The 16,127-nt window shown below is 62.6% G+C and overlaps 1 protein-coding gene across 10 annotated transcripts in view; it reads left to right on the plus strand.

The window, feature by feature from the left end:
* Positions 1–16,127, plus strand: part of ANKRD11 (ankyrin repeat domain containing 11) — a 183,347-nt gene that overhangs the window by 165,469 nt on the left and 1,751 nt on the right. Inside the window, exons 3-12 of one of the 10 annotated variants that reach the window (XM_047710066.1) lie at positions 242–338; positions 788–958; positions 1,106–1,309; positions 2,421–2,563; positions 4,702–4,849; positions 5,153–11,610; positions 13,045–13,143; positions 13,230–13,373; positions 14,913–15,005; positions 15,203–15,277. In XM_047710066.1, coding sequence (XP_047566022.1) covers positions 242–338; positions 788–958; positions 1,106–1,309; positions 2,421–2,563; positions 4,702–4,849; positions 5,153–11,610; positions 13,045–13,143; positions 13,230–13,373; positions 14,913–15,005; positions 15,203–15,277 — 7,632 coding nt within the window. Of the gene's footprint in view, positions 1–241; positions 339–787; positions 959–1,105; positions 1,310–2,420; positions 2,564–4,701; positions 4,850–5,152; positions 11,611–13,044; positions 13,144–13,229; positions 13,374–14,912; positions 15,006–15,202; positions 15,364–16,127 lie in introns of all 10 variants that reach the window. The other 9 variants (XM_047710062.1, XM_047710063.1, XM_047710067.1 and 6 more) reach the window with 9 other exon arrangements.

The following is a 16,127-nucleotide window of genomic DNA, read 5'->3' on the forward strand; positions in this document are numbered from 1 at the left end:
TCCCTAATTCCCGGCAGGAGGGGCAGTGTTGGCTCCTGGCTCGTGGAGTTCGGGGGTGTGTGTTCTCTCCCCCACCCCTGCCTCTTCTTGAAGCAGCAGCACCCCGTGCTCGTGCTCAGGGTCGGCAGGGTGCTTTGTCGCGGGTCAGACCGCCGAGGATGTGCACGCCCCGAGGAGGCGGACACGGAACGGCCGAGCTGTTCCATCGTATCTGGTTAGTGCTCTGTGTTGATGCCTTTAGATGCCTCCAGCTCAGTCCATGTCGTGGTACTGCAAGGCTGGTTCGCTCCTCGAAGGGCCATGGCCTGAAATGGAGGTCCCTAGAAGCAAGAAGAAAGGTACAGTACTCACGAGTCGGCCTCGCTCTGTTTATGTATTTCTGAACTGTGTTTGCCGTTTATACCTGCACTGTGTGGAGGCGGGACGGGGAAGGAGGCATCGCAGTGTGCACACGTAGTTAATGGACGGACACCTGTCCTGTGTGGACCGGGACACCGGTGAGGGGCTGTCCCACCGCCTGGCGCCTGGCGGGCCGTGTGGGGAGGCACCTGAGCGCAGCAGACGGTCGGTGGGGGCCGAGGTGGAGAGGCTTCGGCGGCCGATCACGCGGGGTCGAAACGGTCTCTGTTCCCGCCGGAGGTGACGCCGGGCGGCACGGAGCTGCCCCTCTGCTCTTGCCCGTTCCCTGTGAGCTGCGCGGTGGGAGGCAGGGGCTCCGTGGCGCCAGGGGAGGCTCGGGTTCGGAGGACGGGGCGGCATGAAATCTCCCTGTCTCCACCGCCTCCAGAGAAGCAGGGTCCTGAGCGGAAGAGGATCAAGAAGGAGCCCGTCACCCGGAAGGCCGGACTGCTGTTTGGCATGGGGCTGTCCGGGATCCGAGCCGGCTACCCCCTCTCCGAGCGCCAGCAGGTGGCTCTCCTCATGCAGATGACTGCCGAGGAGTCGGCCAACAGCCCAGGTGAGCCCCAGGCTGGGGTAGTCCTGGGGACGGGCGCCTGTGCGGGGGCGTCCCCCTTCCCGCAAGGAAACGGCCCCGGTCCTAGCGGCTTCTGTGATGGGGCCAGCCCCTGCTGACGCCCCCGCTCGTCCTGTCCTTGGCCTGCAGTAGACACAACACCAAAGCACCCCTCCCAGTCGACAGTGTGTCAGAAGGGGACGCCTAACTCTGCCTCAAAAACCAAAGACAAAGTGAACAAGCGAAACGAGCGTGGAGAGACGCGGCTGCATCGCGCGGCCATCCGCGGGGACGCCCGGCGCATCAAGGAGCTCATCGGCGAGGGTGCGGACGTCAACGTCAAGGACTTCGCAGGTGAGCGCTCGCAGGACGGGACGCTGAGCCCCCACCTCCAGGGAGCCCTCGGGCTGAGCCAGCAACCTACAGGTCTCCGAGGGTGCAGCCTGGGCCTGGGGGTCAGTGGGGGCGGGGGATGGAGGTCCCACTCTCAGGCCAGTGTAATTTGCCATTTCTGAGAAGGAAGAGCCCACACTTCGGGGAATATTTCAAAATAAGATCATTTTCTTAGTTTTCGTGGTTTTAATGAGAATTGGGGAGTGTGTCCCTACCACCATGCTGTGGGCGAGGGGTCTGCTCCTGGCAGAGGTGGGCAGAAGCTGCCCCTCCCTGAGCCTGCCCTGTCCCTGAGGACAGCCATGCGGCTTCCTTCCGGACCTCTGGCCCAGGACAGCTGCACTTGATTTCCCTGAAGGGCCTGTGCCTGCGTCTGGGTGGCCCCTCTGTGTGCGGGATCCTGGTGCTGCGTGGCGCTCCACTGTGGTGGCCGCAGGTCCCAGCCCTGTCCGCTCTGCGTGCGGAATGACGTAGGCAAGCTGAGCAGTCTTCATGACACACCGTCTAGATTTTTCCCGCTGCCTTAGTGGATCGTGGTCTGACCCACCCTTAATTTAGCACCTTTTTTAAAAAAGCAGTTTTCCTAGATCAGAATTTCCCAAAGTACTGCACTTTGTGTCCGTGTTTGCACACTGACATTGGAGGCCGTGCTTCCTGGTGACCTTTGGAGGCTCCAGCCAGAGCAGCCGCCAGGGGAGAGCTTCCTGCGTGGCCTGAGCCGCATGCATCAGCGGGGGCGCGCTCCCGAGCCCGCAGCAGTGGCAACAGGCTCCATGTCCTCACCGGGCCTGCTTGGCCTCCCCTGGGTCGTCTTCCTGTGTTGCTGGCTGCGTCGGGCCGAGGCTGTGCTCACCGGCCCCTTGCCGCGGCAGACCCTGCAGGGGGGTCGTCTCCAGGACCGGCAGGCCCCTCATCACACAGCAGACAAGATGCCCCAGTAAAGGGCTTCCTGAGCCCCGCAGCCTCCCGTCTGGGGTGCCAGCACCGGCAGGGCCCCTGGAGGGTGCAGCCGCGGCACGGGAGCCGTGTCTGTGAGGATTAAATGACATAGGTCCTAAGTGTCTGTTTCCAGGCTGGACGGCGCTGCACGAGGCGTGTAACCGCGGCTACTACGACGTCGCCAAACAGCTGCTGGCTGCAGGGGCGGAGGTGAACACCAAGGGCCTGGATGACGACACACCCCTGCACGATGCGGCCAATAACGGGCACTACAAGGTGGGCCCCTCCCCGCACGCCCCTGTCCCATGGTCCCCACCGTCCTGCACCCCAGCCCACTCTGCTGGTCCTGGGTCAGCACCTGGGTGGCCCCTGCCCCCCTTGCTGCCTGTGGATGGGGCCTTACTGTGGCCACACGGGTGTGGCTGGGCATTAGCAGGTGAATGACCAGGCCCGCGGGGCGGGGGCTCCGGGCTGCTGCCTGCCCAGTCCTGGTCCCTGCCCCTGGGGTGTTTGCAGTGACGCAGCACCGAGGGGTGTAGCCAGTGAACGGCGGACCGTTGCAACCAGTGTGGGAGCAATGAGCGCCCAGGTGCAGAGTCTCCCCGAGAGGACTTGGCCCCCCTGGGGGGACAGGTGTCTCCAGGCCTGAAGCAGGCGACGCACAGAGATGGCGAGGCTCTCGCTGCGGTCATTGCCAGACCATCGTGAGGAGGCCCCGGCCGTGGCGAGAACAGCACCTGTAGACCAGAACACACCTCTCCGGCCCCCTCGTAGCTGCCTTGCCCGGTCGCTCTGGCATATGCCAGGGGGACTAGCAGCGCCGAGCGTGTGACGAGTGGTTGGAAGGTGATAAGTCACCACGGTGGGGGGAGGGGCTCCGAATGACAAGACCCCCCAGCGACTTGGAAAAATCCAGACGTGGGTCATGTTCTTGACGGTAGGGATCATAGCTCACTTTTTAGGTGAGATAAAGGCACTGTGGGGTTTTTTTAAGGGTCCTGTTAGAGGAATGTACTGAGGAAGCTTATGAAATGCCTGGGATCCACCCATAATAGCCAGGGCAGGGGGCTGGGGCGAGGGTAGGGGTGACGGGAGGCTGCCGGTGAGCTGGTAGCCAACAGAGAGGGGAGGAAAGGGGGCGGGTGCCCTGTGGGTCTCTGTTCTTCAGTAATTATTACTGTGAAACTCTCCCACGGAATAGATCGGACGTGTGGGGAGGGATACAGGGTCGTGGCCCCCAGACAGATCCCTGCCCAGGTCCTGGGACCTCACATAGGACGGGGACCCCACAGGTGGGGTTGAGCGAAGGATCAGGAAGTGGTGGCCTGGATTATCCGTGGGGGCACCGTGGCCTACAGGTTTGGAGTAGCAGAAACCCTTTCCCACCTGGCTCAGAGGGAGGAGAGCATGAGGGCAGCTTGCCCTGTGTTGTTGGTCTTAGCAGAAGGGATCGAGGGATGCGGTGGCCTGCAGCAGTAGGGGCAGCCCTCCGCGGGCAGACAGCTGGGTCACGGGACCAGAGTCCCAGCACTGCAGGGGGCCTGATGCTCATGGAAAGGAAGAGGCCACCACCACGGGCCTGCAGGGTCATCGAGGTCGGTTTCAGACTTGGAGGGTGTAGTGATTGCCAGAGCAGGCTGCTGGGTCCCCGGCAGCGGAGGCCACGGTGTCCTAAGCGAGAACCGGTGTGTGAGCCACGAGGCCGTCCTCATTAAAGGCTCTTCCCACGCTGCGTTCTCTGGCCAGAGCTGGGACTGGATTCAGGATTTGCACTTGAGTCCAGGAAACAGGCCGCCCGGACACGGGAGGCACAGCCGCTGGGTGTAGACCGTTGAGTCCCGTGTAGCTCTGTAGAGAGACAGCCGCCACAGCGTCACCCTCGTGTCTGCCAGCACAGGAGCACCCTGACCGTGTGAGACCGAGCAGGGAGGAGATGGTCTTGCTTCCTAAAATAAACGAAAGTGCAAAATAAACCTGCTTACAGAAGCTTGGTCTTTGCTTCCTCTCTCCTGTCAGCCCCCGCCCTCCCCATCCCCCAAACTTCTAGAACCCTTCTGCGTCCACCGAACCCTGCCGGATGGCGGCTCATCCATGGCGGGAGGGGAGTGCATATGTGAGGCGATTGGGGGACATGGGGACTCCGTGGAGAGGGAGGAGGCCGCCCGCGGGCGCTAGGACCTGTTCCCTGTGGCAGAGAGCTTGGAAGGGGGTGGGACGCCACTGGGCTCCTTCCTGTGGGAGAGGCTCGGGTCCAGAGAGCCCACCAGGCCATGTCGTGTGGCCCGGCTTCTGGTCCTTGGCGGGGCCGCGGTGGAGGTGGCTGTTGGAATGGGCTACGGTTTTACAAAGACGGGCGTGGTAGCACTCTCCTGTGCCTCAGGAAGCTCCCTCACGTGCCTCTGGCTGTTTTGTAGGTGGTGAAGCTGTTGTTACGGTATGGAGGGAACCCTCAGCAAAGCAACCGGAAAGGCGAGACGCCACTAAAGGTGGCCAACTCCCCGACCATGGTGAATCTCCTGTTGGGCAAGGGGACCTACACCTCCAGCGAGGAGAGCTCGACCGGTCAGTGGCTGGGCGCCGCCCTGTGTGCCAGCTAGGGTGGGGCACGGGGCGCGGGCCTCCCTGCGTGGCTGCGGCGGGCACGGTGGGCCTTACGCCTTAACGTGCCAGCCCGGCCTTCACACAGACCTCTCTCTGGTTGCCTCCCGCCTGCGGCCGGCCTCCGGTTTTACTCAGTCAGATGAAGGGCTGCTCCTCCCTTCCCCCTGCCAGGGGCAGCCCGGGCCTCATCCGCACTGCGCCCTCCCCGCACGTGTCCTGGGTGGTGGCTGTGAGTCTCCTCCTGACTCTCCCTCCTGTTCCCAGCAGAGAGCTCGGAGGAGGAAGACGCCCCGTCGTTCGCACCCTCCAGCTCGGTCGACGGCAATAACACGGACTCTGAGTTTGAGAAGGGCCTGAAGCACAAGGCTAAGAACCCAGAGCCCCAGAAGACTGTGACCCCCGTCAAGGACGAGTACGAGTTTGATGAGGATGACGAGCAGGACAGAGTCCCTCCTGTGGATGACAAACATTTACTGAAAAAGGATTACAGAAAAGAAACTAAATCAAATAGTTTTATTTCTATACCCAAAATGGAAGTGAAAAGTTACACTAAAAATAACACAATTGCACCAAAGAAGGCGGCTCATCGCATCTTGTCAGACACATCGGACGAGGAGGACGTCGGTGTCACTGTGGGGACAGGAGAGAAGCTGAGACTCTCGGCACACACGATACTGCCCGGTAACAAGACACGGGAACCCTCCAATTCCAAGCAGCAGAAGGAAAAAAATAAAGTGAAAAAGAAGCGAAAGAAAGAGACAAAAGGCAAAGAAGTGCGATTTGGGAAGAGGAATGACAAGTTCTGTTCGTCAGAGTCAGACAGCGAGTCCTCGGAGAGCGGCGAGGACGACGGGGACTCGGTGGGGAGCTCCGGCTGCCTCAAGGAGTCCCCGCTGGTGCTGAAGGACCCGGCCCTGTTCAGCTCTCTGTCCGCCTCCTCCACCTCGTCCCACGGGAGCTCCGCTGCCCAGAAGCATAACCCCAGCCATGCGGACCCTCACACCAAGCACTGGCGGACGGACAATTGGAAAACCGTCTCCTCGCCGGCCTGGTCGGAGGTCAGCTCTTTATCAGACTCCACAAGGACGAGACTGACAAGCGAGTCTGACTGCTCCTCTGAGGGCTCCAGCGTGGAGTCGCTCAAGCCCGTGCGGAAGAAGCAGGAGCACAGGAGGAGGAGCGGCCTGCAGGGCGGCCTGTCTGAGAAGAAGAATTCCTTCCACGTCAGCGCGGACGGCGCCGTCCCCAAGCTGGACAAGGAGGGGAAGGTCGTCAAGAAACACAAAACAAAACACAAACACAAAAACAAAGAGAAAGGGCTGTGCTCGGTCAGTCAGGAGCTCAAGCTGAAAAGCTTCACCTACGAGTATGAGGACTCCAAGCAGAGGTCCGAGAAGGCCATACTTCTGGACAGCGACGTTTCCGGCGACAACAAGTTGAAATCCTTGAAGCACGACAGGGACCACTTCAAGAAGGAGGAGAGACTTGGCAAAATGAAGTCTGACGAGAAGGAATGGCTCTTTAAAGAGGAGGTGGTCAAGGTTTCCAAGGATGAAAAGTCCCTGAAGAGAATCAAAGACATGAGCAGGTCTTTCCGAGAAGAAAAGGACCGTCTGAGTAAAGCTGAAAAGGAGAAGTTAGTGAAGGAGAAGTCTCCTAAGGAGGAAAAGCTGAGGCTGTACAAGGAGGAAAGGAAGAAAAAGTCCAAAGACAGGCCCTCAAAATTAGAGAAGAAGAATGATTTTAAAGAAGACAGACTTTCGAAGGAGAAAGAGAAGACTTTCAAAGAAGAGAAAGAAAAACTCAAGAAAGAAAAGGTTTATAAGGAAGACTCGTCCGCTTTCGACGAATACTGTAACAAAAGTCAGTTTCTGGAGAGCGAAGACACCAAGTTCAGCCTTTCTGACGACCAGCAGGACAGGTGGTTTTCTGAGCTGTCTGACTCGTCCTTCGATTTCAAAGGGGACGACAGCTGGGATTCTCCAGTGACGGACTACAGGGATGTGAAGAGTGACCCTGTGGCCAGACTGATCCTGGAGACCGTGAAAGAGGACAGCAAGGACAAGAAGCGGGAAAACAAGGGCCGCGAGAAGCGAGACTATGGGGACAAGCGGAGCGACAGAGACACTTTCTTCCGGAAGAAGGACAGGGACTGTCTGGACAAGAGCTGCGAGAGGAGGAAGGAGCAGATGGAGAAGCACAAAGGCGTCCCCAGCTGCCTCCCTGACAAGAAGAGGAGGGAGTCCACTGAGGGCGGACGGGACAGGAAGGACCTCCTCGAGAGCACCAAGGAGCGGAAGGACAGCAGGGCCAAGCCCGAGGAGGCGTACCGGGAGGAGCTGAAGGAGTTGGGCGGCGAGGCCAGCTTCAAGGACAGGCCCGACTGCGACTTCGGGAAGGGCCTGGAGCCCTGGGAGAGGCTCCACCCCGCCAGAGAGAAGGAGAAGAAGGACAAAGTGAAATTAGAGAAATACAAAGACAAGTCCAGTGACAAAGATAAAAGCGAAAAATCTATCCTTGAGAAATGTCAGAAGGACAAGGAATTTGATAAATGTTTTAAAGAGAAAAAAGAGACCAAGGAGAAGCATAAAGATACACACAGCAAGGACAAGGAGAGGAAAGCGTCTCTGGACCAAGTGAAAGAGAAAAGGGAGAAGACTTTCCCTGGGCTTCTCTCCGAGGACTTCCCCGAGAAGAAGGACGAGAAGAAGGGGAAGGAGAAGAGCTGGTACATCGCAGACATCTTCACTGACGAGAGCGAGGACGAGAAGGACGCGTACGCGGCCAGCGGGCTCCGACTCGGGGAGGCTGGGGATGCGCCACGGGCCGACGGCGCCCCAGACACTGACCGGCCCCGGAAGCACTCCGCCGACCGGCAGCATTCGGAGAAGCAGAAGGACCGGGAGCTCCGAGAGAAGAAAAAGGAGAAGGGAGTCCCAGAAGGCGGCAAAGACAAGAAGGAGAAAGTTCTTGAGAAGCACAAAGACAAGAAGGATAAGGACCCTGCCGAAAAGTACAAGGACAGGAAAGACCGGATGTCCGTCGAGTCCACTCAGGAGAAGAAAAACAAACAGAAGCCCCCGGAGAAGGTGGAGAGGAAGCCACCTGCTGAGGACAAGGTCAAGAACCGGCACCGGGAGAGGCCGGACAGGGAGCACTGCCGAGACAGGAAAGCATCAAGGAGTGCGGAGGCCGAGAAGAGCCTGCTGGAGAAGCTGGAGGAGGAGGCCCTGCACGCCTACAGGGAGGACTCCAACGACAAGGCCAGCGAGGTGTCCTCGGACAGCTTCACAGACCGCGGGCAGGAGCCGGGCCTCAGCGCCCTCCTGGAGGTGTCCTTCACGGAGCCCCCAGAGGAGAAGGTCAAGGAGAAAGAGAGGCACAGACACTCTTCGTCCTCGTCCAAGAAAAGCCACGATCGAGAGAGAGTCAAGAAAGACAAGTCCGAAAAGAGAGAAAAGAGTGATGATTACAAGGACTCTGGCGGCAGGAAGGACCCCAGCCAGTACGACAAGGACTTCTCAGACGCCGAGGCGGAGGACGGGTTAGATAAAGCCATTGAGCTCTTCTCCGCTGAGAAGAAAGATAAGAACGATTCTGAAAGAGAAACCTCCAAAAAAGTAGAGAAAGAGCTGAAGCCCTACGGGTCCAGCGCCGCCAGCGCCCTCAAGGAGAGGCGGAGGAGGGAGAAGCACCGGGAGAAGTGGAGGGACGACAGGGACAAGCACCGGGACAGGCACGGGGATGGGCTCCTGCGGCACCACAAGGACGAGCAGAAGCCTGTGGCCAGAGACAAGGACAACCTCCCAAACCCGCTCAGAGACAAGTGCCGGGAGGAGAGTCTGAAACTCAGTGAGACCAAACTGAAGGAGAAGTTCCGGGAAAACGCCGAGAAGGAGAAGGGTGACCCGGCGAAGGTCAGCAATGGAAACGAGAAGCTGCCAGTGTCCAGAGACCTGGGCAGGAGAGACGCCCGGCCCAGAGAGAAGCTTCTGGGGGACGGTGACCTGATGATGACCAGCTTCGAGCGCATGCTGTCCCAGAAGGACCTGGAGGTCGAGGAGCGCCACAAGCGGCACAAGGAGCGGATGAAGCAGATGGAGAAGATGCGGCACCGGTCTGGGGACCCGAAGCTCAAAGAGAGGGCAAAGCCCGCGGAGGATGCACGTAAGAAGAGTCTGGACGCCCTTCCCAAGAAGCCGCTGGCGCCGGACCCCGCTCTGAGGGACAGGAAGCCCAAGGACTCCGCTCCTGCCCCACCGGCCACCGAGAACAAGCCCCACCCGGGACCAGCCGTGGACACGAGGGACTGGTTGGCGGGGCCGCACATGAAAGAGGTCCTGCCCGCTTCTCCCCGGCCTGACCAGGGCCGGCCCACCGGGGTGCCCACTCCCGCGTCCGTGGTGTCATGCCCCAGCTACGAGGAGGCCATGCACACGCCCAGGACGCCGTCCTGCAGCGCCGATGACTACTCTGACCTCATCTTTGACTGCGCAGACCCCCAGCCCGTGTCCAGCACGTCCGCCAGCGCCTGCTCCCCCTCCTTCTTCGACAGGTTCTCTGTGGCCGCGAGTGGGATTTCGGAGACCGCGAGCCAGACACCTACGAGGCCATTGTGCACAAGCCTTTATCGTTCAGTCTCTGTCGATATCAGGAGGACCCCCGAGGAAGAGTTCAGCACCGGGGACAAGCTGTTCCGACAGCAGAGTGTCCCCACCGCGCCCACGTATGACTCACCAGGGCAGCACCTGGAGGACAAGGCTCCTGGGCCCCCAGGTCCTGCCGAGAAGTTTGCCTGCTTGTCTCCGGGGTATTATTCTCCGGACTACGGCATCCCCTCCCCCAAAGCGGACGCCCTGCACTGCCCGCCTGCGGCCGTGGTCACCGTCACCCCCTCCCCAGAGGGTGCCTTCTCTGGTTTACAAGCAAAGTCCCCCCCTGCACACCGAGATGAGCTGTTGGCCCCATCCATGGAGGGAGCTCTTCCCCCTGACTTGGGCGTCCCTCTGGACACCACTGAGGCCCAGCAGGCCACTGCCGCCATCATCCCCCCAGAGCCCAGCTACCTGGAGCCGCTGGAGGAGGGGCCCTTCAGCACGGTCATCACGGAGGAGCCCGTCGAGTGGGCTCACCCAGCAGCCTCGGAGCAGGGTCTCTCCTGCAGCCTGATGGGGGGCACCCCTGAGAACCCCGTCAGCTGGCCTGTGGGGCCGGACCTCCTGCTTAAGTCCCCCCAGCAACTCCCTGAGTCCCCGCAGCATTTCTGCCCCAGTGAGGCCGTCCACCCTGCTGCTGCGGGGCCCTTTGGGGCCACAGAATCCCCTTACCCGGGCTCCCCTGACTCATACCCTCTGTCGGCCACCGAGCCTGGACTTGAGGGCGCCAAGGGTGACGCAGCAGAGGTGGTCCCGGCCGCCATCTCCGCCCCAGAAGAGCCAGCGGCCTTTGCCCCTGCCTCCAGGCTGGAGCCCTTCTTCACCAACTGCAAGCCACTGCCGGAAGCGCCCCCGGACATGGCCCCGGAGCCGGCGTGTTTGGCCACCGTGACTCCGGTGGAGGCTCTGGGGCCCATGGAAAGTAACTTCTTGGAAAATGGGCATGATCTGTCGGCCCTTGGCCAGGTGGAGCCAGTGCCCTGGCCTGATGGCTTCCCCAGCGCGGAGGATGACCTCGATTTGGGGCCCTTCTCGCTGCCAGAGCTTCCCCCTCTTCAAGCGAAAGATGTTTCTGATGTCGAAACAGAACCTATAGAGGAGACTGCCCTCGCTCCTCCGGGAGAGACCCCCCCGGGGCTCCCTGGGGTCTCGAGTGGCGGGGATGGCCCTGTGGCAGCTGCCGAGGACCAGCCTGTGCTACCTCCTGACCAGGGGGACCCCCGGCTCCCCACCGAGCCGGAGCCTGAGCCCCCCGAGGAGCCCAAGCCAGATGCCACGTTGGAAGCTGCAGTGGAAGGGGGGCCCGAGTCGGAGGCGAGGGTCCCCGAGGACTCCGGCCTGGGGCCCACAGTGGCGCCCCCCGAGGAGCAGCAGCCACCCAGGAGCGGAGAGGGGGAGGCCGAGGGCCCAGATCCACCGGCCGTGTCCCACAGCCTGCCTGACGCCCCCGGGGACGGCTCGGCCCAGGCGCTAGTGGCGGACGGGGCTGGCCCCCTCGACAGTGCCGGCCTGGATGGACCTCTGGGTGGCGTCCAGCCGGACATGACGGAGCCAGAACCCAAACCCGCGGCCGAAGCCCTGAAGGCCCCCAAAGTGGAGGAGATCCCCCAGCGCATGACCCGGAACCGGGCCCAGATGCTGGCCAACCAGAACAAGCAAAGCTCACCGCCCTCGGAGAAGGAGCCGGCGCCCGCGCCCCGTGCCAAGGGCCGCTGCTGCGAGGAGGAGGACCCGCAGGCCCAGCACCCCCGCAAGCGCCGCTTCCAGCGCTCCAGCCAGCAGCTGCAACAGCAGCTACACACGTCCACACGGCAGACGCGGGAGGTGATCCAGCAGACGCTGGCCGCCATCGTGGACGCCATCAAGCTGGACGCCATCGAGCCCTACCACAGCGACCGGTCCAACCCGTACTTCGAGTACCTGCAGATCAGGAAGAAGATCGAGGAGAAGCGCAAGATCCTGTGCTACATCAGCCCCCAGGCCCCGCAGTGCTACGCCGAGTACGTCACCTACACGGGCTCCTACCTGCTGGACGGCAAGCCGCTGAGCAAGCTGCACATCCCCGTGGTGAGTACCGCCCTGCGGGGGCCGGCGGGGACCGGCGGGGGCACGCAGCCCCTCGCCTCGGGACAGCCGGCGCCCTGGGCTCTGCGAGCGCCCTTCGTCCTCCCCCGCCCCCCCACCTCCCGCGCCAGGCGCACCCACGCAGCCCACAGCTTCCTGCCGCTGGAGGCCCTCTCGTGGCCGCTCAGACGCCCTCTGCGCTTCGGTCCTGCTTCCCGGTGGCCCCACGTTGCTGACCAGCCTCCGTTCCCCTTAGCCTCTCGCCCGAGACCGCCTGCATCTGCACCCCTCATGGGGTTCATGGGCTCCTCCACCCGCAGGGCCTGTCCCTAGGCCCCCAGCCCCACCTGTGGGCTCTGCACCTGGTCGCTTTCATCTCCTCCGTTCCCTCGGCCACCCGGTCATTCCCCGTTGGCACCTAGTGACCCTGTGTCTGTGCAGACGTGACCTTCCCAGCCCTGCCATGGACACCCCTTCCCAGCCCCCTTGAGTCCACAATGGGGCCTTAGGCACACAGCTAGCTCCTCCCTGCTTCTCCTGGTGCACACTCTTCCCCTGGGTGGGCTTCTGCCTCCTGCTAGCGCAGCAGAGCCAGACCTCAGCCTTCCTTTGCTCACTCACAGCCGGCCTGGCCTGCTCCCCAGGTGTAGCCTGTCTATACCATGTGCAGGTGACTTGCTGCCTTTTTTGGGGAGGGGGGGATCAATCGCACTTTGAAGAAAAGCCAGAACTTCTGTTTTATACCATGAGGCCCTCCTAGGGAAGGCCCAGGTACGCAGCCTACATCACCAGTCTCTGGGACCCCTCTCCCGTGGTGGGGGTGGGGGTCACGGTGGATGCGTGTGCTCTGAAAGTCGGTGTCTGAGCTGGCTGTCCCCCGGGACTGACCTCCGGCGTTTTCTGACTCTGGCTCTGAGCGTCCTGCTGTAGGGGCGAGGCAGTGAAGGCCCCGCGTCTGGGCCACCCCTCCCCCACGTGGCCCAGGGCAGCACTTGGCCCTGGGGTGAGGGCAGCTAGCTTTGAGCTCAGCAGGATGTCCCAGCCTGGCTCTCCCTGATCTCAGGCTGCCCTGGGCAGGAGACCGAGGCGGCCTTGCCCTGTAGGTCCCGGGGTGGGGAGGATGAGCTGCTCGGTCTCGTCTGGGACGTTAGATCCTGAAAAACTGCGGCTTGAGGTCTGTGTTCAGTGAGACGGCTTTGTTGCCTTTTTTGTTTAAATTTTAGTTTTCAAAATAGAATACCATGAACATCATGGAGCGTTTGGGGTCACGGGTTTGTGTAAGTTCTGCTTGCCTCCCGCGGGGTCTCGTACCTTCCTTTCCTGCAGACAGCCAGTTCCCCTCCCGTCACTGCTCTGCGGGGCACCCAGGCCGCTCGCGGGGGGCGGGCGTTCCTGGTGCGGGCTCACAGCCCCACCGACCTGCCCCCACGATTGCAGATCGCCCCCCCTCCTTCCCTGGCGGAGCCCTTGAAGGAGCTGTTCAAGCAGCAGGAGACCGTGCGGGGAAAGCTGCGTCTGCAGCACAGCATCGAGCGGGTAAGAGGGGGCCGTGGGCGCGGGGCCTCGGGCTGGGGCGCGTCTGGCCCCCCGGAGGCGTGCCTCACTCCGCTCCTCTCCTGCAGGAAAAGCTCATTGTCTCCTGCGAGCAGGAGATCCTGCGGGTTCACTGCCGGGCGGCGAGGACCATCGCGAACCAAGCGGTGCCGTTCAGCGCCTGCACCATGCTGCTGGACTCGGAGGTCTACAACATGCCGCTGGAGAGCCAGGTGGGTGCGCACGCGGCCCGCGGCCCAGGCAGCGGGTGGAAGCGCCGCGCCGCACAGACGGAGGCGGCCCCAGGTGGACGGGAGCGAGCGGATGGCAGCACGTCCTGTGCGGGTCCCCACGGGCCTGCGGTCACTGCACTGGGCATCCATGAGTGTCCGTCATCCCTCGAATTGTCCTGGAAAACAAACGTAATCGGGACGAGTCGTGTCCCCCAACCCCCTCCCTTGCCAGCCGCTGCGGCGAGGCACTGGCCTAGGGCAGGCCCTGCCGGAAGCTGGGGCGCCACAGCTAAGGGCCAGGAGGGGTCGAGCGTGCGGCCACCCCCCATGGCTGTGCTTCTGGCCCTGCTTTCCTCCCCGTGCTGTGGACATGGGACGCGCCCCCTCACCCCACCCCAGGATGTCTGTGGAGTGCCTGTGCCTTTTCAGGGGCCTCAGCTACTGGTACCTCCCACTGGTGGCCTGTCCGTGGACTCCGGTGTCCCTGCTCTGGCCCCTGCCGCACTCGGGCCTGGGGCCAGACTCTGTCAGGGGTTTGCTCTGCAGTCGATTCTCGTCCCTGACAACCACCCAGAGTGTGGGCCCGCTGCCCCCTGCGGACCCTCCTGCGCCCCGCAGGCCAGCCTGAGCTCCCGCGGCAGCCCCAGGCTCACGAGCAGCGTTCCAGGTTGGCTGTGCGGACAGAAGTGGTTCGGGGATTTCTTTTGATAAGGATTTTCCGTGCACGTACATACGATCTTTAGGAATCGATCTTAAAAACTTGCCGGGTTTGTGCAGCCTGTCGCGTCAGGGTCATGAGTCTGAACCCCACATTAGGCACGAAGCCGACTTCAAATGGAAAAAAGTTAAGTTTCCCCGTTAACCTGCGGTCTGAAGCGGTACAGTGGTCTGTGAACCCTGAAACGGACAGAGGACTACTTCAGGAGCCTTTTGCATCTAAAAAGCCAGCATCTGGGGACTTCCTGAGCTGCTGCGGAGCGGGAGGGAGGGCCTCCGCTGCAGCCTCCGCCCTCCGTGTGTGGGGCCTGCGGCCAGCTCCCCAGGGGCCACACATGGGGCCGAGGGGAGAGACTCGTACGAGTGATGGCCACGCGGGAGAGCCGGATCGCAGGGGCCCGTGAGAGTGCCCCCGGCTGCCCCTCTGGCCCAGGGCTTACCTGCTGTGGGCCTGTCCTTGGCCACAGGCGCTGCGGTGCGGGAGGACAGGGACGTTAAGCTGGTACTCTCTGCTGCGCGAAGCCACCTCCGGCCTCTCACGGCCCTTTTCACAGAAAGTCACAACAGAAGAAATGGAAACCAAGGCCTCTTGTGGCTTGACTGGGCACCTCCGTGTGGTCCCCAAGGGCCATGGCGCCCCACATGCACAGCCGCCTCCTGGGGGTCGGGCGGAGGGGGGATGCGCAGGGAGGGTCGTGCTGGTCCGGCCCGGAACGCGGTTGCGCCTGGGGACTGCGGGGCAAGGCTGCGGCTCTCACGGCGCGGGAGGCGTCTGCCTGGCTCTGACCCCCGCGGTGTCCACATCTGCGCGCTCTTCTTCAGGGCGACGAGAACAAGTCCGTGCGTGACCGCTTCAACGCCCGCCAGTTCATCTCCTGGCTGCAGGACGTGGACGACAAGTACGACCGCATGAAGGTGAGGGCCCTGTGCCCACCGAGCTGCGCCTGGGCTGGGGGTCCTGGCAGGTGTCTGGGGCGGGGGGGGCGGGGGGCTGCTGCTGGGTCCCGTTTGGAAGCGGCAGCGTCAGACCCTCCGAACCCAGCGGAAACTGAGGGAGCCGAGGTCTCCCCGCCCCCATGTTGCCTCCTTAGAGTGTCTTCCCTCCTGTCCAGGTGTGCGGGGAGCAGCTCCTGTCACCAGCTGGCGGTCAGACCTCTGTGGGACCCCACCTTGAGCCCTCCTCAAAGGTCACAGCACACACCCAGCACCACTGCTCTGGACGTGCCCAGTGCAGCAGGCAGAGGATGGGTGGGAGATAGAGAAAGATTAGCAAGTAAGAAGCACGTCCGCACCCGCAGGCGCTAGGGTCGCCGGCCACACAGCCGCACGCCGGTTACAGAGTTGCCTTAAGGGTCAGCGCCACCCCGGGGAGCTCCGGGAGGCAGGGCCCAGAGGGCCGTGCCCGCTCTTGTCACTAGAGCGCCGGGGCTGGGGGCAGGGGTGCGTGTGGCGAGAGGAAGACCGCGTTTTCCGGATGCCGGCCTCACCCGCGGGCCCCCCCACCCCCCCACAAGACGGCCCTCGCGGGGCGCTGCCGCGGTGCAGACAGAACGCCCAGAGCAGAGAGGAGGGGCCTGTGCAGCGTCCCTGGCCCCAGGCCCGTCCTGGGGAAGCTCCACAGTCACGCCAGCCAGGCCGGGGGCCGCGCAGGGCAGGCTTTCCAGTAACGAGAGAAAGTCGTCTCGACTACGTGACAGGGAGACGGTGCGCGTGAGCACACGAGTCTCACGCCCGTCACGCACAGTGACCTTCCCAGACCAGTAAGAAAAGGGCGATTAGAGAAAGGACGGAGGCCTGCCTGGAGGGCTCAGCCGGTTGAGCGTCTGATTCTTGGTTTCGGCTCAGGTCGTGGTCTCAGGGTCATGGGACGGAGCCCCTCATCGGGCTCCTGCCACAGCAGGGAGTCGCCTTGGGGGTCCGTCTGCCCTCTGCCCTCCCCCCACTCGTGTGCCGTGTTCTCAGATACAGTCTTTTGAAAAGAAAGGAAGGAAGTACACCAAGTGCGCTTGGAGCCGTGGCCGCCACGCCACAGCCCAG

This window comes from Lutra lutra, chromosome 17 (assembly GCF_902655055.1).
Source record: "Lutra lutra chromosome 17, mLutLut1.2, whole genome shotgun sequence".
In the NCBI taxonomy this organism is placed as follows: Eukaryota; Metazoa; Chordata; class Mammalia; order Carnivora; family Mustelidae; genus Lutra; species Lutra lutra.